At 42.4% G+C, this 20,910-nt stretch overlaps 1 protein-coding gene across 7 annotated transcripts in view; it reads right to left on the minus strand.

Annotated features, from left to right (window-relative positions):
• Positions 1-20,910, minus strand: part of RASSF6 (Ras association domain family member 6) — a 32,553-nt gene that overhangs the window by 1,670 nt on the left and 9,973 nt on the right. For 2 of the 7 annotated variants that reach the window (XM_084518465.1, XM_084518464.1), the window contains 9 exons: positions 13,046-13,135; positions 7,133-7,211; positions 5,764-5,915; positions 3,694-3,785; positions 3,088-3,272; positions 2,626-2,727; positions 1,713-1,764; positions 540-658; positions 355-452 (listed from right to left, as the gene is read on the minus strand). In XM_084518465.1, the coding sequence (XP_084374591.1) occupies positions 355-452; positions 540-658; positions 1,713-1,764; positions 2,626-2,727; positions 3,088-3,272; positions 3,694-3,785; positions 5,764-5,915; positions 7,133-7,211; positions 13,046-13,116 (950 nt within the window). In that variant the 5' untranslated portion in view covers positions 13,117-13,135. The other 5 variants (XM_084518466.1, XM_084518467.1, XM_084518463.1 and 2 more) reach the window with 5 other exon arrangements.

The raw sequence follows: 20,910 nt of genomic DNA on the forward strand, positions 1-20,910 counted from the left end.
CCAAGATCACTTAGCCCAACCTCTGACCTAACACTAACAAGTCCTCCACCAAACCACGTCACTAAGACATTTCACAAAATACAACAAAGCTACCCTGGGGCTCCTAATTTTCCGGAAAGCTCCCACCTTCTACATATAGTCTGGTATACGCTCTAGAAACTTCAACAGCAACAGCTCATTTAGGGATGCAGGATACAGAAATGATTACAATTCTCACAAAGTTTTGTGTAAGCAGTCAGAGCACAGCGTTCTGACTGCACGCTGCTACATAAATGCATTTGTCTATTGAGCCAACCCATGATTGTAAATATTCTCCTGGACTTAAAGTGACCCTCTAATTTTACTTCTGTTTACTTTGCAATAGTTTGTTGAATCTCTTGCTGTTCTTCTTCATTTATTCTGTGCAGGATTGATTCCAAAAATGGAAGATGAAATTGAATATACTGAGCAACCTATCAAGAAGATGACAAGAAATGCACATTAGTGAGTACACTACTGGAGAAAAACATTGTGAACTGTTGGAATGGTGATATACGTACATCGCCGCTGACCTCTTCCACACGCCTGTCCATGAGAAAAAACTTGGCAATCTTCTCTGAGGGCCCCTGCAGAAGTCTGTGCACTAAGGGAATGTCTCCACTCCTCAACTGCTTCTTCTCTGGGATTTAAAAGTAATGCGATGATGTACAGAACATACAACAGTGCTTCTAAAACCTCATGCAATCAGACGTCTTCTTTCTTGGCAAAGATCCTATCCTTGTCTGATGTGCAATTACTACAGATAGAGCGAGTCTCTAACATATTTTCAAGAGGATGTGGTAACTAAATTTGAGCTATGCATTTTGAAAGATGTTGGCACATACAACACTAAGGAGTTGCAACTTACGTAGCCAAGTACACATTTAAGAGACTGGCTCCAGGCCAGAGAGCTTGTCAATGACTAACACAAAATCTACTTCATAATTTTCAAATATCCTTTCAAATTTCTATTTTGACATTTAAGGCACATGCTCCTCAGTTGTCTCTCCCATTCTTTTAGGTATTGCTTTTAAGAAAAAAAAAAAACAAAAACAAAAACATGTTTTTCATTAAGTAATAGAGTTGGACTACATTGTATAAGCGTATATTTTCCAATAAATTTTGCATACTTTCAGTTAGGCATTTGGGGGAACCAAGACTATGTTTAAAATTGTGAAGTCCAAATGAATTATGTTTAGCCAGTCTGATTTTCATCGGATTAACATTTCAAAGACAGTCTGGGTATCTCCTAGCACTCTCTAAAAGCCTTGTACCACTTTTTCAATTAAGATATCCCCTAACACTGCCAGCTGGAGCCCGGCATCCCAAGACTGCCATGCAGCCATACAGTACAGAAGTTACAGCAGAAGAGCATTCTAAACAGTCTTTAATTACAGGATAGTAATAGTAATATTACATTAAATTAAATAGTAATTACATTACTGTTTAGCTGAAGGAGTTGTACTTGCAGTACTCTGAAAGCACTCAGGACACAATTATTCAGGTTTTCCTCTCCATCAGAGAAGTGCACATATCTAAGGGGTCCCAAGAAAAGCCAAAATGCCACACTGCCTAGGCACTCTGAGCAAGGGCAGTTGCCTGTGATGGATCTTGTTGCTCCAAGATCAGCAGCCCCCACACATATGCAGAGGATAATTACAGATGAAATGATCACACAATGATGCCTGGCTTACCTCCGGATGCATGGATAATATAAAGTGCAAATTCATGCGGACTGTTTTCTATCTGTAAACACAAAACCAAAGGCTATTCAGATTGACCAATGTATCCCCTGAGCACTGCATCATCAGCAGATATAGCCTGCTTCTCAACTCAAATGTTTAAATCAAAGCCTGTAATTAGGATACTGTCTATGGATGAGTTAAAAGATACTGGATTTGGGTAAGATCTAAAGCTAGGCTGCATTTTCTTTGTCCCTGTACCCCCGCTACCTTATCCTTACTAACACTACCACATTGCCCAAAGCAGCAACATAGCATCTTAGAAAACAAAAGATCTTTCCAGAGCATCTGTAACGTTTTAGTTTTTACAAATCACAAGGAAAATAATAAATAAATAGGACAAACTGGCCTTGAGTACTATTTTAACTGTGGCATTTTGGAGCTTTGTATGTGCCTGGGTCCAAGATAATGTGTATTCCAGGCACTCGGGTTAGATGAAAGCTCTCTTTTCTTCTAAGAAAAATCTAATTACTAGAGCCTGTCACTAGAGGGAAGCACAGCTACGTCCATTAAACGTCCTTTGTGCTGGGTAATGCTGAAGGTGCTGCAGCATTTTCCCCTTCTTTCCAAGAAGGCATAAAGAAGCCATTCCCCGGTTCTTTCTTCACTGCAAGCTGTACACCTGATATGCCTTTTCTAGACGAAGAGCCACGAAGCATTTGGAAAGTAACAGCAACTTTCTCCTTAAAAACTGTCTTTTGTTGTGCTTTGTGTTGCAAAATGTGCTTTTTCTAAGCTGTTTCGTACTCTGTACTTCCAGTTATTTCCTGCCTGTCACACAGTGCTGGTGGGACACCACTCAAGTGAGTTAAGTTAATATTTCTAGAACACAGCTGTAGTGGCTTCTACAAGCACGCAGAGTTACCTTGAACTTTCGAAGCAATTGTTCTATTACTTCTCTTGTTCTCATATAGCTGTTAATTCGTATTTTGGTTTCTGATCCAAAAGCTGGAGTAAAAACTGATGTCTAGGAAACAAAACCAACAGCAAAGGGCATGAATTTGAGGACTCCTGTACTTAGTGGCTGGGATTCCAGAAGATCTAACACAGCACAGCTCTGGGATAAAGCAAGCTGGCAGGTATGTTACCATAGTTAGTGTACAGCAAAGGGCACACGGTATCCCCAGGAGAAGGGAAGGCCTCCCCATGGGAAGGAAGGACCACTGTGACCCTCCAAAGCCCAAGGCCTGGCCACACACAGGGGACTAAGGGGGGAGCACCCCTCTTGTCTGAGGGAGTGCAGGAGAGGTCCAGAAGCTCACTGGAGGCTTTATTCTGCTCCAGTGCCCAACTTCAGGGGAAGAAGGACCAGCATCTATATCTGTACCTCATAGTTGTAGAAGTGGCCGTTAATAGAAAACCTGTGCGTTTCCACTTCTGTTCTTGCTATCATGGGGAACTTGGTCCTCTTCCTTACAGCTGCACCATCGCTGACCGCCCTGGGCAGGGTAGCACAGTCATGTTCCTGCTCGCTCTTGGACTTCAGAGTGCTGCTTTCATAACATGAATAACCTGGACAAAATGAAACAAATGAAACCGCATCAGCATATTGTACAGCTGCACCACCCTCCTTGCCAACACCAACACAGGAAGAAGGTTAGTGGTGGAGGAATTTATTTTATTTTATATTTTTGTGGAGGAGTTGGGCATGGGCACATGACAAAAAGCCAGCGGACACAGGCAAGAGTTTGCTATTTTTCTTACTTCTTGAGATTTTTTTCTTTTGTAAAAGACAACCTGTAAGCACCAGTCATTTAAAAATTTATCTGTACAACCATGCTTTCACTAGGCAATCATGTCACTATTTCACTAGCACGTAGTAGATGGAGATAACAGAGACGGAGAAGCATTTCCCTTTGCTAAGAGGGGAGACCTAGTATATCAAATTATTATTGCAAAATTTCTTAGTGAACATCAGAGCACAGACACTAACTTTTCTCAGGGTTCAGCTTTTCTTCATTAGATTTCAATGTCTCCCCGCTAATATGATGTAGATCATCAAATTCTCCCCAGCGTGTCATTCCGCTGAAACATAAAACATATATTTACAGTTAATTATTCCTCATTAACTCAGTGAATTCAATTTATCTAGTAGCCTGGCTTCATGTAATACATTCCTATCCCCGTTCAAAACCTAACAGAACACAACTGCAGTCTTCAATGTGGAATACAGAGCAAGTAATTTTAGTTCACGTCCTAATAAATTACTGCTCGTAAAATGTGGCATGACAAGGGATCCCAAACGTAACAAAACCCCATTTAGAGCCTGTTCAATGTTGAGCATGATGTCCTTTAAATCAGGTGAAGAATTACTGCAAATAAAGCACAGCAATGCCATGGATTTATCACAGGTAGGAAAACACACGGGCATACAGAAGAACGCTGTCATTCAGTCACAGGCCATGTAATTTCTGTTACACAGACAGGGACAGGAAAGATTATAGTAGCATACACCGCCCTCTTGAGATTTCCAAACCATTTGTGTAGGAGGAGCAGGGAATTCAACCCAGCTCCTGAGATGAATACCTATTTTAAAGTCAACTTTATGCATAACATTAATTGCATAATTCATTGAATAAAGTCTCTAGCCAGTTACTGCTCTGACCAAGAATAAACCAATTTGTAGGAAAACAGTAAAAAAAAAAAAAAAAAAAAGACAGAAATGATTTCCTATATACAGTCACAACAATATTCGTCTAACTCCAATGAGCACGCCAAACAACTATTTCAGCTTTGTTCCATGTGTTTAGAAAGTTCATTTAAGATCAAACAGTCAAGCTGTTCTGCATACCTTAAAGCATGTCAGGGCAGTTTCACATCTGTGTGATCATGAATTAATATTTACCTTCAGATTCACATCTGCTACCAGTCGTATATTTTTGAAGGAATAAAAGGCAAAGAGAAATTGAACTGCCAGACTGGACCATATCATACAGGCCACATGCACTGACCATCAGCAGACCTACTGAAGGTCAGCCAAGAGAACCAGATCTGCCTCAGACTCAAGTTCTTTGCTGGTTACTCCTTGTGGGGTTACCCATTAATTTCAACAGCAAGAGGTAGGGAAAAGACTGCCCCTGGTTTTATCAGGGCTACACAGCTGCAACAATGGGAGAATTAAATCCACAATTCAAACATGTATCACATGCAAACTACGATGACAAATAACTAAGAAAAGGAGCTCTTAAATACAGAATTTATCAGGGATTCAATCACGGTAAACATTGGCTCAGCCTCCATATTGCAAATTGCTCAACTTCAGTTTGTCAGATGTAATTCCAAATTCACCAACCAAGGCTCTGGAAATCATCTTAAAAACAGAAAAAAAAATATTCTAAGCACCTAAACCAATTATAAAGATCTGGGCAATCTAGCAGGGCTCAGATCAACACAGAATACTCTGATATAAAAATCTGATAGGCAGCTGCCTGAAGGCACAACTCGTCTGTGTATATTTCTGATGTGTTTTAACATCAGATTTTACACAGAGTAAGTATTTTGTTTCCTGAATTTAACTTAGCCATGAGAAGCAATGATGACAGACTTGAAGTATCTGGTAAGATACCCTGGGACAGATGACCACTTGGCACTAACCTAGCAGCTTTTTGCTTCATGCTGTAGAATGTGTACCAACAGGAGATCTTTCAGGGGCTGCATATGTTATTGGGTGTATATATGTATATAAGCATACTTTTTTTTTTTTTTTTTTAATAATTTCCGATGTACATAATTTTCCCGGTATTTGCATGGGAATTATCAGTATAGACAAGAGCAGCCTCCTCCTTGACTGTTCTTAAGCTAGAAGCCAGATGAATCTTTCTGCCCAACAGGAGCTGGTGAAAGGCCTGATCAGTTACACCTGACACTGATTATTGCTGTGCTATCAACCACCACAGCCTTTAAGGAATTTGGGATATGAAATCAGCTACAGCCATTGAAGCTACCTAAATGAGGTGTCTTGAAATGTCAGCCTGCCTCCTTCTTATGGAATTTAATACATTACCTCCTACCGGGGAGCAAACCCACATTCTCTGTTGACTTCAAGGTTACAAAAGAAGGTAGCTGCTTCTCATCATGAATTTTTAATCGGATAGGATGTCGGAGTCCCCAAAATATTGACAAGATTCCTTCAATAAATGGTACACTTCCTTCTCGCTGGGGAAAAAAAAAAAAAAAAAAGGAAGAAAAATTAATGGTGCTCAGTAATCAATGTGGAGAAGCAAGTTCCCCTCAAAGAAACAGGAATATACTGAAATCACTGAGGCTAGCACCTGGAACAGGTGGTGGAATCGCTCTCCTTAGCGATTTCCAAAACTCAGCTAAAGCCACAGCTGACCTGGTCTTGTGTCAGCATTATTCCAAATTTGAACAGGAGGCTGGACTACACGACCCCTCCAGAGGTGCTTCCCTACCAATGTTTCCATAATTTCATGCAATTAGAAACCAAATCCTATTCGTTCTGCTTTGGATGACCAGCTCTTCTGGAACCAGGGTGATAAGAAGTCGGTAAAGGGGAAGAACAAGCAGTGGCAAGGAAGGAAGGCAAAGTTAATGAAGTCATCCTCACCAACACACGGCACTGCATCAGTCCAAAGTGTTACCAGAGCCCATTCTTGGTGACATCAAATTTGGTCACTAAGCCTTTGTCCCAGCAGAAAGAGCTGGGAAAGACAGCTGGAAACTGCCCATTTTCAGACCATTTCTGCCCAGAATTACTCTATGTCCTTTCAGTCCTGATATAGGTAAAACAACAGAGACACAGCTTGTGAAGCTAAAGAACATTCAGACTGCTAAACCAGGGACTCTGGTATCAGAGACATGACTCAGGCCCCCATCAGTCCTTCAGCCATGTGGGCTCTTCTGGTCTCCACAGAAGGGGAACGCCTGGTCTGTGGTTACAAGCACGTTCTCTGTACTAAATGTTCACATTTGAGGAGAGACTGGTAGTCTGTAAAATGACCCGAGTGACGGCAGTGCTGCCATTACAGGCAGCTGGTTCAGGCTGAAGGGGCAGGGGAGGAACTGCACGCTGCAGAAAGCTTCGCAGTTCTGCTCCCTCCCTACTAATGATGTAAGACTTGAGAGGTCGACCCAAAGAATAATTTCCTATGAATGGGACAGCAAGCAGATCGCAATTCATAATCTTAAATTCCCACTTGTCTTAACATACCTGTTTCTGCTCTCTTCTCCTCATACATTTGGCTCTATCATGGCTGCGGTGCTTTGATTCCAGTGACGTATTTCAGCTAACATATTAACATGCAACGTGTATCCCATATAGCTCAGTCCAACTGCATTAAGCATCAGCAGCCATTAGTGCTTTTCCTGCTATTACTTTATGCTCTTTGTATTATATTTGCACAAATTCTTACCTGATTAAGTGACAGTTGCAGATTTTGTTGATCAGAATAGTAAGAGTTATAGGTCTTCAGGAGAGAACTGAGCTGCTCTCTAGAATAAAAGATCCCAATTAAAAAAAATAATCATTTTAAAACATGTATATTGCTGTAAAATCCAGGACTTAGGTATGAGAATAACACCCTGTATCTGTGTTACCCAGTGAATCTGTAAAGGTCTGTTAATAATGCACCATTTTCCACAAGTAAAATTCCATCAGAAGACTGGGTTGCCTATAAGTTACTTCTTTAGAGACCTAATACACAGAGGAAATAAGTTAGACTTAGGTGACATTAACAACACTGCTGTAGAATAACTTGTACTTTGGACTTCTGTTAGAGCTGTGAGGGGAAAGCAAACAGGAACAGCACTCCCATACACAAGAGTTGCAGATTTCATTTAGGTTACAATTTGTTTCCTCCGTGACATAGTTTTCAATGCTCTTTTGTTTCTACACTTCTTCTGACTTCAAAATGCCTACACTGTGCCTAGACAAAACACTTCAGTTTCCTTCCACGTGCAACATTACAGTTTTGTGCTAAATCTTTGCTCAGAAGAGAAAGGATGGATATGAAGAGAACATCTGCCAACAAGCAAGAATTAATAACAAGCCCATCATCTCAGATTTCAAACAGAAATCCACACTGCAATTAAAAAAAAAAAAAAAAGGCAGCACAACCTTCTGCTGTGAAAAAAAAATGCACAGAAGGCAGTGTGAGGCCCACAGGTGCTAATGAGACTTGAAGTTTAATATTAAGAGAAACCTTAGCAGAAAATGCCCATCTCCATCCTTGATAACTTCACAACGCTGCAGAAGAGGGATTCAGAAAACTTCTCAAATTTGATAGCTTTTCAAAACAATGAAATTAGAACTGCTGAACATCAATATTTCTAGGCCTAAGCCACTGCCTGCTCCCTTTTGGGACTTGGTCTGGGAAGAAATAACTCCAGCTACTGGATTTTAAGTACGTGCTTTCTAAAGCACAGGGCAGGGGCGATGCCAGCTCTGCACTGACATCTGGTGCAAAAGCTGCTCCCACCTGTGCTAACAGCAGCCACCCCACATCACTCACACTGCTGCCACAGGGCCTTGAAGCAGGGAAGAAGCCATAAAAGCTACATTGCACAAACACAGCACAGGGTGCGATTGCTTGGATTACTCTGGAAAAGCACCTGCTGGTCACTGGTAAGCACCAGCGGGTCTTGAGGGCACAATGCCATGCTGCTGGGTAAAAAGTAACCACCGCACAGCAGGTGCTCATGGCAACACCCTCATCAGAGCAAATTTGCTTGAATTACAGCTCAAGGTTGAGTTTGGTTAAGGTACTCTGCTTTTCAGCACAGCTTTTGAAGGAGGATACACACCACGCAATCCAAAGGAGAACATGTGGAGTGGTAAGTGGTATGAGACAATATCACCAATAAATAAGCACCCTTCCCCACACCAATTCCAATTAAAGATTATTTAGACTATAATTCAAGGAGGTAATTTCCACCAGCATGGGTAATTAAGCATAGGAAACAATTGCATGGAAAGGTACAAATTCTGCCTCACTGACAATCTTTAAGAACTAAATGAGATCACTAACAATCAAGATAGTTTAAAGCACCGTCTTTCAGTCATAAATGAAGATACCAAGTTTATTTCCTACTAGAGTCTGGTATTTCCATGTTTCGTTTAGTATGAAATATTGCAACAGCCCAACCATCAGCAAAACAAACGGCGTCTGAAAGCTCCTCTCACCGTAAAGTCCCACAGAGACTTAGAGAAATTATTCAAGACCCATGTACTGACAAAAGTGCTGTTACAACTCCGACACCAGTTTTGAGTGTAAGCAGAAATACTGCAGAACTGACTGACAGCAGTGTCACTGAAACACATCACACACTGGAACGATGCATAAGAGAAATTGCATTTTGAGTATTGCAACAGTCAGAGTTCACCAAGAAAATCAAATAAAGGAACCTTGCAGGTGCAGGACTACACTGACAAAGACCTTATGCAAAGCATTAAACACCTGCTTGTGTGAGAAATACATTTAATGAGGGAGTTAATGATACAACCTTGGGGAATAGGAAACACTGGCACAAAGAGTTTCAGGAGAATTTTTAATGTTTGTTTTCCTGTATCGGTCACAGCACAGCCACGTCCCAGAACACACAGGGACGTTATCAATGGTGACAGCAGCGCCCTTATCAGAGATGACAAGCCTAAGAGTGATCTCTGCTAGGAGTGTGCCCAGGCTCTCAGTCATTGCAGGGCAGTTAGGAAGGCCATTTTCAGGGATCAAATGAGTATTAGTTCATAGCATCTCTATGATCAGGTTGTGACATCAATAAGTGCAATAAAAGACAGCATTGCTCAGGGTATTGCACCTAAGAATGTAAGAAATCCAAGAAATTAGTACAAGAAACTAGAAGAATTATGGTTTATACAAAGAAATACATGCAGGTAGAAACTGGTGCATGTGATTTGAATTGACAACAGCTAGACAACAAAAGCATCTTCTCCTGCGACTCCATCATACAGTCTGACTCCAAGGGCATACATCACCCTCTCCTGTGGCTTGCGACACCTGCCCTCTTCTTCCATCCTCAGCCTCTGCTGTCCACGGTCTCCATGAGAGCTCAAAGCAGCTGCCTCGCGTCTCAATCACCTCTCACCATTTGTGTATCCAAAGCATCCGGACAAGAGTGTCTCTGAACAGCACGACGTGGAGCTCTGTCCCGGCGCATCTCCACCGGGGACACAGAGCTGTAGCACCCGCCTCTCCCTTCAGTGGATGGGGCAGTGCTCACACAGGTAAACTCCCGAAACTTACTGAAACAGAGCGCTGGTGGTGGGACCAGTGCATGCCACTGTCTGCAAGCCCAGGGGAGCATGGTCTTCCCCAGCCAGACTGCTGAATCACAGCATGGTTTGGGCTGTAAGGGACCTTAAATCATCCAATTCCACCCCCCTGCCATGGGCAGGGACACCTCTCATTAGGCCAGGCTGCTGACACACCACAGAGCAAGCTGGGGGGAGCAGGGGAAATGGTTAACGTGTGTGTGTTTGGAATGGGGCAGCAAGCATGTGAATATCTTTCCTGTTACAGCTTATCTCCTGCTCGCTCCACTTACTAAGTTGAACTTGGCTGTGCCCTGCTGCTTGGTGATCCTTTTCCATCCCTGTGGGAGGGAGGGAAAAGAAAAGCGAAACAGGGCTTTTGTTCAGCAGGTCATATGAGGGCAAGGTCTGCACCACCGAACTCAGCAAGGTTAACTGCATTCCCTTCTGAGACTGGATGTAAATTATTTACTTCATTAACTTACTACAACTTCCAAAATATATTTGGAAGTGGCTTTATCAATCCTGTTGGCCCCTAAAGCAGCATTTTCAACACCTTCAAGTCACTTCAATTTTAAATCCTATAAATACGGGTGGTGGAGGACCTTCTTTCCATTGTGTTGGAACAACTCATTCCTCATTCTGTGAGCTGTGGGGGATTATATTCAGGCCATCCCTCCGAAATGGAAAGTTGCCACACACTTCGATATGAATCAGGTGCAAGCAAAATTCTCCTCACACTGGCTAGAGGTAAGCAAGATTAAGCACATCTTGGCCTCATACACAGGCAGAATCCAGATGCAACACAAGATGAAGGTCCAAGTATGAGATCCATATTTTTGATTGACAGATGTTGTGATAGATCTGCTGATCCTGCTTTCAAGATGCTGAAAACTTAAATCTTTTTATACTTCACAGCCTAACATCTTGGGCAATCATTTTTCTGACAGCTGTTATTTAGCAAGCTTTTTCCAAGTGGAAAGTTGTAGAAGTCAGTTCCCCAAGGACAGACGAGGGAATAGCTAAGGGCTTGAGTCTGCCTCTGAGGCCCATCTCTTAGGCCATGTCAGCTGCAAAGGCAATTAAAGTCCCAGGTGAAAAGCAGAGCGACGTGGTAAGGGTAATCTGCGGGACAGGCTCTGTTCAACCTTTAGCAGAGCGAGCTCTGAGATTTTTTCTTTCTTGCCTTCCTATTAACTTCCACAGAAGTTTGCATAAACAAATCTTCCGGGTTTCACTCTTGCATTAGTGCAACAGACGGTGACAAACCAGGCAAGCCATTAGAAAAGCCCCAAGGGAGAGATTTGACAGTAACCCACACAGACCTCTTTGTCCTTGTGTATCGAAGAGACAAGGCTATTTTCTTCTTTTAGCCCCAGAAAGAATTACCACACCTACCAGTCTTCTGGTTCCACAGTGAGTCTCAGCACAGCCCATCTTCACTAAGGACTGCCCTAACGGAGGCAGATGGCCATCCCCTCCGAGTTACACTGCCAGAAAAATCAGTGGATCCCTTGTGTTGCAATACAGTTCCTCAGAGCATGCCTTCACGACAATAGCCAAACACAGTGATTAATGAAGCCAAAGCTAAGTAACTGGAAAAACTTCTTACTGCCAAACCCCCAAAAGGTAGCATTTACTGCAGCCTCACCAGTTTCTTCAGTAATGAAGGCAGGACACAAGGGAGCAGCAAGGTCAAGTGCCCTTGTGGTGAACCACAAGAGAAAGCATCATATGTTCACTCCAAACACTAATCCCAGACAATTCACTTGTGTCCTCCTCTCACCTGAGACCTATGCATTTACCCCTGGATATTTATAGCGGTTGTGCTCAGACATGATGTTTTAGTCAGCCAAGCCTTGGTCTCCCTTTTGATCCGGCCATTCTGCAATCCTCAAACAGCAGGCTGGCCACATCAGCACGATTTGCATGGTACAGCTGGAAGAGCAGCTGCATGACAGCCAGTTCAAGGTGGAGAAGGACAAGAGTCTGCAAATTGCAATGGAAGGGAGTTTAAAGTTTGAGTGCACACGGAATACCTAGAAGTATGAAGACTGCTTCATCTGGAACATGTCCAAATGCTTTTGTATACCAAGCATATGAATATTAACACAGACTAATTACCTGAAACCATGGTATGACATGAAAACAGCATGTGCCAAAGCAGTAGCAGCATAAAGGGACCAAGCATTTAGGAGAAATAGGCTGCACTTACTGCCTGGCAGAGCTCTGATGACCTTCTTTAAAAAGGGAGAAATCAACAGCACTTCACATAACCCGTATAAGAGTATCAAAGTTCAGATGAAAATATTTAGTGCAGTTAGAGAAATTCTACCACAGGCCCCATCCCTGGGTGCATTTAATTAGCTGCTCCCATGCTCCCACAGTAATGTCAAGAGGGATAGAAATGATGTGAGAAAACTGCCATTTATTCCAGCTCCTGTGCTCTGGACAACAGGGGAAAAAGCCATTCCCTAACAAGGTGATGGAACCATACACCAGGAGGCTCAGGGTATATAGCAACATTAGGAAACATTCCTAACAGACAGATTTAACTGTGGAAAAGTATCCCATGAAATACAGTTCGTGTACAGTTCCAAGCCTCTTCTAAACAGTTTCAAGAACTTCTGCTCACCACAGAACAGAACTGGCAGCCTGATACATCTTTCTCCGCAAAGAAACCTTGCCATCAGGTGCTCGAAACCAAGCCCCATGCTTCAAACTAGCAGAACTCATGCTCAACACTGGAATCCACATTCCATTTCAATAAATTTCCAAGACATGAAGGTCGTCTTTCCTAATTTGAAATTTTATTTCAGTACCTTTGAAAGTGCTGTTCTACCTAATAAACAAAATCCACAGACCAAAGGGTTTAGTGCTCTGGTTTTTGAAATCAATATAAAAGGCCACTTTGTTCTATAGACACTTCCCAGGAACCAAGCTGCAGGCATTGCTGCTGGAGCTGCTCTTCTGGATGGGCAATTAATGAATTAATGTAGAGTAACTTGAGTAGAGCAAAGTCACTACTTTATTATTATTATTTTTTATAATAATTTACCTGGTTATAAACTTCTCCTCATTGATGGCAACAGAAGGTAGATGCTGTGCTTTCATAGTCACTTTCTTCATTTATTCAGAGGAGATGAAACTAAACAAAAGGAAAAAAAAATTACAGCCACTATTGTCACTAAGAAAGACTGAATGGTAAAAACAAAAATGACACCTTAGCTTGCAAAGCAAAACAGACCCAGACTCTCAAGCAATGGGCTTAAATACACAACTTTCAGCTGTTTTCTATTTATCCTTAGTATCCAAATATTTCCCACTCCTAGTAAAAAAGCTATAATCCATTCCCACCAAGCATATCACAGTGGTTTAAATCCCAAGTCCTACATATGCCCTGACTTCTTCCAGGAGTTTTAGGATTACCCTTAAACTCCATCACAATGATTCAGTACTTAGTAGACTGAAACCCATTTACTGCTTAGGATTCATTTGTTAATTATGGATAGAGCATTGCCCAGGGTCACCAAAAAAAAAGTGACTCAGCAAACCACCCTTAACCAGGTTAGTAGGACTAGGCAAGAGAAGAAGCGTTGCTCACTGGCAGCGTCCTGCAGCACACAAAGAAGCCAGCTGCAATATTAAAGCAAGAACAAGGCTATAATTAAAGTGAAGTAGCAATACAATTTACAGATCTCCACACAGAGATTTCAGCATATTGTGTAGGCAAAAAGCCAGGCTCATGAGACTCCAACAGTACATTCTTGAATACGCTTAATTATGGAGTCTTGGCTGCTTTCATCCACCCTCAGGTATTAGAAGAAAAGGCAGACAGAGCAAAGGAACCAAAGAGACTCAGAGACTCAAGATTGACAACTGATACTGCACTGAAAAAAAAAAAAAAACAGCCCTAGAAGTGGCAAACAGGGAAAGGCGAATCGCATCACAAGCAGTAGAATCCCCAAGGACTGTACTGCAAGTCAATGACTCCACTTTTATTTCTCTCTTACTCGGGTGCTGCGACAGAGGAATTTGCCCAGCAGCACTTGATGTCCATTCGCGCTTATTCCAGGAGACTGGCTTAAGTCTGGTGTCAGCCTGCATGGGGCAGCCCACTAAAAGCCATCTGAAAATCCGTTCATTGTCAACAGTACCAATGGCAAGTAGCATCCAGGAAATCCATTTAGAAAGGAAATTAAAGCTTAAGAAGATCACAGCTAGCTGAAAAAGGGAATAGTTTATGTAAAAAATGACTCTACACCAGTGCGCTGCTTTTTTAAAGTTACATATCAAAGTTCAAAGATGCATGCCTTAAGAAAAAAATGTGGACAAATTAGATGATCTGCATAAAAATACATTGTCTCGCACCTACAAAACATGTAGAAGATTTCTGTCAGAAGCCATTTCACAACCCCTAAAATCCAAGTGCACTACCGAAACGAACCTTACATGAGCAGATGGGGGTTCAAACAATGCTTGAGCAAAGGCTCATTGAAAACAGTGTGACGGACCCCATAAACCCACTGCGCTTTGGGTGATTTCACATAAAGGTGAAATCCATCTGAGTGGGCCCAAGGACTTCTGTCCAGAGATGAGTTTGTATATACAAAAAAGACTGCTGCACCCCAGACTAATAATGTTGTTTCTTGGCCTCTCAACTGAGCGCAGTAACCACTGGCCACACCTTGAAATCTGCTTTTACACGATTTACTAATACCTCTAGCTGAATCAACTGCCCATGCCAACCTCATTTCAAAATGGTTTTAAAAGATGCAGAGGAGTTTGTGTACACTGGCACCTGAATAACTGGATACAGGCTCGAGTGTCCTGCCATCAGTCAGGAAACCACTCGTGAAGAAGAGCGGGTAGCCGGGCGGCTAGTGGCCAGAGCAGTGACTCCAGCCCCACTGCTCAGAGCTGCATACTTCTCTGTAGAAATTTGACCATAAAATGATTCATAAGAAGGAAAAAGCTTATTGCTATGGACTAAGAGGAGTGATCTTTACACAAAAATTACTGCTAAGGATTACTGCTAAACTGCCTATTCTGCTCGGTAGTGCCAGGTTCTTAACTAAATTTGCCTTAGGAATCCTTGATCATACCTTAAGTCTGCTGGTTTCCACTGAAGCACTGACACTGAAACCAAAGTGGATTTGGTGATGGCAATGGTTGATCACCAACACCTCTCCCTTTTCCTTCCCTCACTGGCTGATAGCCCTGGACAAAACCAGGCCTCTTCGCAATAGCTGGTGCAGAAGCCCAGCAAACACTCGTTCCACCTTCCTCACTCTTCTGAGCACTGCTGCTCATCAGGATGGTCCAGCACATTTCTACCCGCACACCCTAGAGCTAACAAGCTTCCCCTCCACATGCCCTTCCCACCAGCGCGTTTCGGCTGGTGCTCAGAAGTTGAATGACACGGGACCTCCAAACCAGGAGCTCACCCCTGGAGCTGGCTCCTTGGCAGCAGCAGGATTGAAGGGACAGCGCTGCCCAAAAAGCCAGGGGGCTTCCCTGGCAGCTGACTGAATTCATGCATTGCCTTCTGAGTTACACATGACACGCTCCCATCACAGAGAAGGAGTTCCCCAAGGGATCAGCATGAGTCTGCGAGCTATGTTTATTCACTTGGTGCTTTATGCAAGGTATTAGCATCATTTAAGCAAATAAATGTCATTAAAACATCCTACAGCCCTGATTTGTAACTATCCCGGAAACCTGTGGCTTGAGAGCGTGCAGTGACTTCCCCAGCACAGTTATATGGCACCGCAGCTGACAGCATATTTACACTTGCACTCCCTAAATCCACAGGGCTGTCACATTTTCTGTCACTGCCTGGTGTTTCTTTTTGTTGTTGTTGTTGTTGTTTTTCTTACATGTCACTTCCCTGCAGCTATTTGAGGAAGCAAACTGAAGAGATGAGGGGGATTTTTTTTTCCATTGTTCCCTTCAATATGAAATAATCAAAAAGTGCTGACTTTCCAGCTCTTCCAACAGTATGAGACCATGGCCATCTATCCAACTGTATCTCCTGACTTGCTTCATATCAAACAGGTCTCCACGTTACGTTGAATTGGACTGGAACCACAAGATCCCTTCAGATAGGCAACGCCTTGGTGTCAGACCCCAGCTGGGCCAACCTCACGGCCTAAGACTTAACTAAGGGGAAATTTCACACATGGAGGAAGCCTGAAACCTAAAATACAACTGGAAGGAAATGAAAGAAACAGAGGGAAAACAGGAGTGAGAGGTGAGGCAGATGCAAATTCAGACATCAAAGATTGCCACTATCAGAGAAATCTAGGTAAATAAGGAAAAGCAGACTACTACACAATCCCAAAGCTGTGAAAGGATCAACAGCCACATTAGGTACATGACAAATCTAACAACTACACTAAAGGAAAATCCCATACAAGATTTGTCTCACTGGAAATGTTTCTTCCCAAGAAAAAGTCCAACTGTTACTGGAAGGGAAGATGACAAGTCTTGTTTCGTGTTATTAAATGCAGTGATTCTAAAGTCTTTTGCTTCAGGGGACAGCACAGGGACAGGACAGTTACTCAGTGACAAAGCAAAGGTAAGAGCAAGCATCCACGCAGATACACTAGGATAAAAGGAGGTGGCTGCAGCAGGAGGGCTGGTAGGAGAGGGCCACCCGACCCCCAGAGGTAAGCCAAGGAGGAGCAGCAAAGCAGCATTTGGATTTGTATGCAATAGCCTAGGGAAGAGGCTGGATGCTCCTGCCTGGATGTGCTTTTAGGCACATCTATATGTTAAGATGGGGACTGCAGAGCCATCAGTGTGCTATACAGTGCTTCTACCAGTGTTAAGAAAAAGTAAACCCACAAAAACATCTGCAGATTTCTATGTCTTTTGACCCTGTGCTTCCCAAAGGCATTCCAAGAATACAGGATGTCAGGACGGTGTGAGCACTCTCACTTTCTCATATAGAAACCAAAAGGCTCAGCTATCTATTTACTTAGCTATCAGCCAAACATACAAACAGCATTTTGTATGGCACAAGCTTTGCTCTGCAGGCATGACAGCACATACAAATACCTAAGTCATCTTCTACACTCTGTGGTGCCTGTTACTTAGCATATTTTTGAACCATTATATCTTAAAAAATATATATATATGAGCTTAGGGTTTATTCATGTGCATAAGACATTCAGTATCAGCAGAATAAGGTCTTTACCTAGCCACAGCTCTAACTCTACAAGCCTTTATGCTTTTGAGTTTTTTTCCTTTATTTTTTTCTTCTGAAATTACATGGCTTTACCCCAAAGCAAAGGTCTAACCAAAAGAAACTTATTCCCAACACTTGCATTTTTCCCAGCTGAAAACAAGTTTTTTTTAATCTTCCAGACTTTTTTACACTTCAGTTAAAAAATGTACTGTTACAGAACAGAACCCTGCACTACCCCAACACACAAAACAGTGCAACCCCTCTGCTCAGGCACACTCAGAACTGTCTTGGATTATGGAAACCCAGAGTCAGTTGTTGTTTATCGGGGAACGCGGCCCCTCAGCATTCAGGGGGAGAGATCCACAGGCTCCCTCCCTTTGCACCAGCAAGGATTACACAGCAGGGCTTGCACCAAACGGATTTCAAACCCGAAGCACCCGTTACTACGAAGTTACTTGCTATTTCAGGTCCCTTAGGAAAAGTAGCTTCTACTCACTCTAAAGAGCAGACAAGGTGATTTCCGTAACCTTTACAGTCCCTCTGGCGACTGAGCGACGGGCGGCGAAGGCTCGTGCCCACGTACGCAGCGAGCAGCAGCACTGTCTATTATCCACCTATTTTATCACAAGTGACTCATGCCTTGAGATTTCGGAACTTTTTATGAGGATTTCTGAGCGACTGCACATTTCTCCTTCCCTCCGGCACCCTAATTACCTGAAAGGAATTTGACTCGAGTTCTGGATGACTGCGAAGGACCTTGCTTTCTACTGACGCTGCAGGTTACACAGCGAGCAGAACAGCTCCAGCTTCGCGTTTCGCTTACCTGCATGCATGAGCAGAGGAGAAGCAGAGGGGTTTCACGTACCTTGCGCTGAGCCCTGGGAGAGGCATGACAGCACGGCACCAGCTGACAGCCGCCTCTGCTACCTTGTGGAGCCCACAGAGCTGGTAATTACTATTTTGCTCAACAAACTGAGAGTGCTGGCAACCCAGGACACTCCCCACACCTCGGTGCATGTCGGGAGCGTTTACCTACCCGCTTTCCTTCCTCCCAGCTGCTGACAGGAGTGCTCCCTGAGTCACGGTTACACCTACGGGGAGGCTCCGGTTAACGCTTTAATCACTAACTTTATAATGAGAGGCAACCTGCTGACTCTTAGTAACTATTTGCTGACAGAGTTCACCCTGAAACATCCTGTGCTGAAAGCACTATCATGCTTTAAACTCTTGTCATGTCAGTTTTCTAATCCATTGGATAAAGTGGTCGTTCCTTCTCTGGCTATGCTTAAGTCTCTAGTGTTTAGTGGAGTAACAAAAGCATACAATTAGGTGATGTCTAAGTACATGGGTTTATAACATTATGACAAAAATTGTGTCAACATAGCTTGATCACTTAATCACACTCAGCTATAAACTCAATTTCTTGCTTAAGATACCTTACGTTATTCACTGGGCAAGAGCTGAGTCTGTAGGAGAGAAAGCACCGCTACTCAGCTTAATTGCTAAGCAACTAATCATATAAACAGATGTTTGAGCTGTAAAATTAAAAAAAAAAAAAAAAGAAAAAAAAAAAGAACACAGACCTTTGAAATTTCCACTGTTTGCCCATCCATTTTTAGCAAGCAATTTATTCAAAGGATCAAGCCTAAAACTGAGTATCACTGGGCCGCAGAGAGAAGAGCATGACAAATACTGAACCTGAATTTGCCTTCATATCAGTCCTACTATACCATGATTAACATTGAGTTACTTCTGGCTCGTATCATCTCATGTTAGAGACAGATAGAACAGACCCATTAATATTTGATCTCTACTCATATCCTTATCCTCTGGTGTACTCCTCTCAAGAGCTAGACTCACAGCTGTATATGCAACAAAACGGACTTGGTATTTGGGATCATAGTCTATGCTGTAGAGCTTCTAGCCCTACACCTGGAAAAAAATGTTTAAATAAGGATTTTATTGGTTTGTATAATAAAGAAGTTTCTCAAAACACAAAAAGGGGTGAACATAAAGGGATTTTTGCTCAATTCACAAGAGCAAAGCAGCTCCATGTTGCAGTGAGCTTGGCACTTCACATCAAGCTCCACTTCTGGAGCTGCTCCAGCTTTTCCACAATGATTGAGCACAAACCTCTACAACTTCAACTTGTTTAAATCCAGAAGTGTGATATTTTTTTTCCTGTCAACAGCTTCAGACCCCTGAGCACTCTCCCTGACAGTCCCAGATTAGAGCAGAAAGACAGCACAGCCTTCTTTCAAATTCCTAAAACCAGATGAAGTCAAATCAATCTGTAGCTGACAATTAGGCCACCCTGCTGACATCATGAAGCTGGCCAGTGCCAAGAGGTAACCACGTATTTTGAGAACTGAGGGGCAGGTCAGCAGCTTATAACTGAGCAATGTGAGGTTACCCCATTGGTGTTCATCCTGATAACCAATATTTAAAGTGTTTGGTGGTGGTGGTTCTTTTTTGTTTGATTATTTTTTGTTGTTGTTGTTTTTTTGTTTGTTTTAAATAAAAAAGATTCAAATAAATGAGCAGGGGGGTCGAAACCAGATGATCTTTAAGGTCCTTTTCAACCCCGACCATTCTATGAAATTGTTATAGATATATTAACATTTACAAGTAAGTTTTGAAATCCCTATGTAGTAATTACTTCAGTTCATGCAAAAAAATGTCTGTAATATACTAGAGCCATAAGAGAAAATATTGTAATAAAAGGCTATAGTCCTCACTTCCACTTAAAGCAGATGGCTTGATTTTCATATTGGCTTGGTGAACGTGTCTCAGGCTTGTGTCTAGTTTTTATTCTCACACTTAGTTTCTTGTACCCATGTCCCACTTCTGATCTCTTTACATGCAATTAAGTGCTAGCTACTTCATGGAGAATCATCAGTGCAGACTGGGAATAAGCGTTACATAGGAAAAAGATATCTTTAGGACTACAAAGCAATGGTTAGTTTACAGTCAGTTACAAGAAGGAGGAGAGAATGTTCCTATTCCTCTCAGGAGAAATAAGTCATCACACGCAGAGCAAGCTTTGTTGCTCATCCTTCTTAGTAACTGCAGTTCATGTGCCTTGGATAACTAACAATGTCATAACTTGGAAATATTATTTCAGCACTTAAATCAAAGGGTAATCATGATTTTTCTTCTGAACAGACAGGTAATATAGCAATCCTTGAGTCCTTAGTGCTGTGTTACTTTTCTGGTTCCTTGCATGATTAATGCAAATAATTTTAAGTTAGTAAATAATTGGAGGTTGGAGTTCCAGCTGTCTTATAACCTGGACTCAGATCATTAACTGTCCAATTGCTCAAACTAGAAGAGCATCTCCAACAGTGGGGAAAAATAAAAATTAAAAAAGAAAGTTTATTCTCCTGCTTTTACAGGATGCAATCAGAGTAAACAAGCTGGCCACGACAAGATCACACAGGTATGCTGGACTTCAGTGGCAGTGTTCTGAAAATGCAATAGGATATGCATGAGATCACAAGAGATCTCTCTGCTTCACAATGAAAAAGAAAGTCACCTGTATCATTTGCTAACAGCTGTTCCTGGACAGCTTCAGACCAGCATTGATCCCAGTTGGGGAAAATACTCCTTGGACCTCTTGAGCAAGACACTACAAGGCAAAGACGTAGCTTCCAACGACAAGATCAGAGTTTCACATGAATCAACAGGTATCAGTTCAAAAAAATGCTTTGCTTCACATTACAGAAATTACC

The sequence above is a fragment of the Aythya ferina genome (genome assembly GCF_964211825.1).
Source record: "Aythya ferina genome assembly, chromosome: 4".
NCBI classification, from domain to species: domain Eukaryota; kingdom Metazoa; phylum Chordata; class Aves; order Anseriformes; family Anatidae; genus Aythya; species Aythya ferina.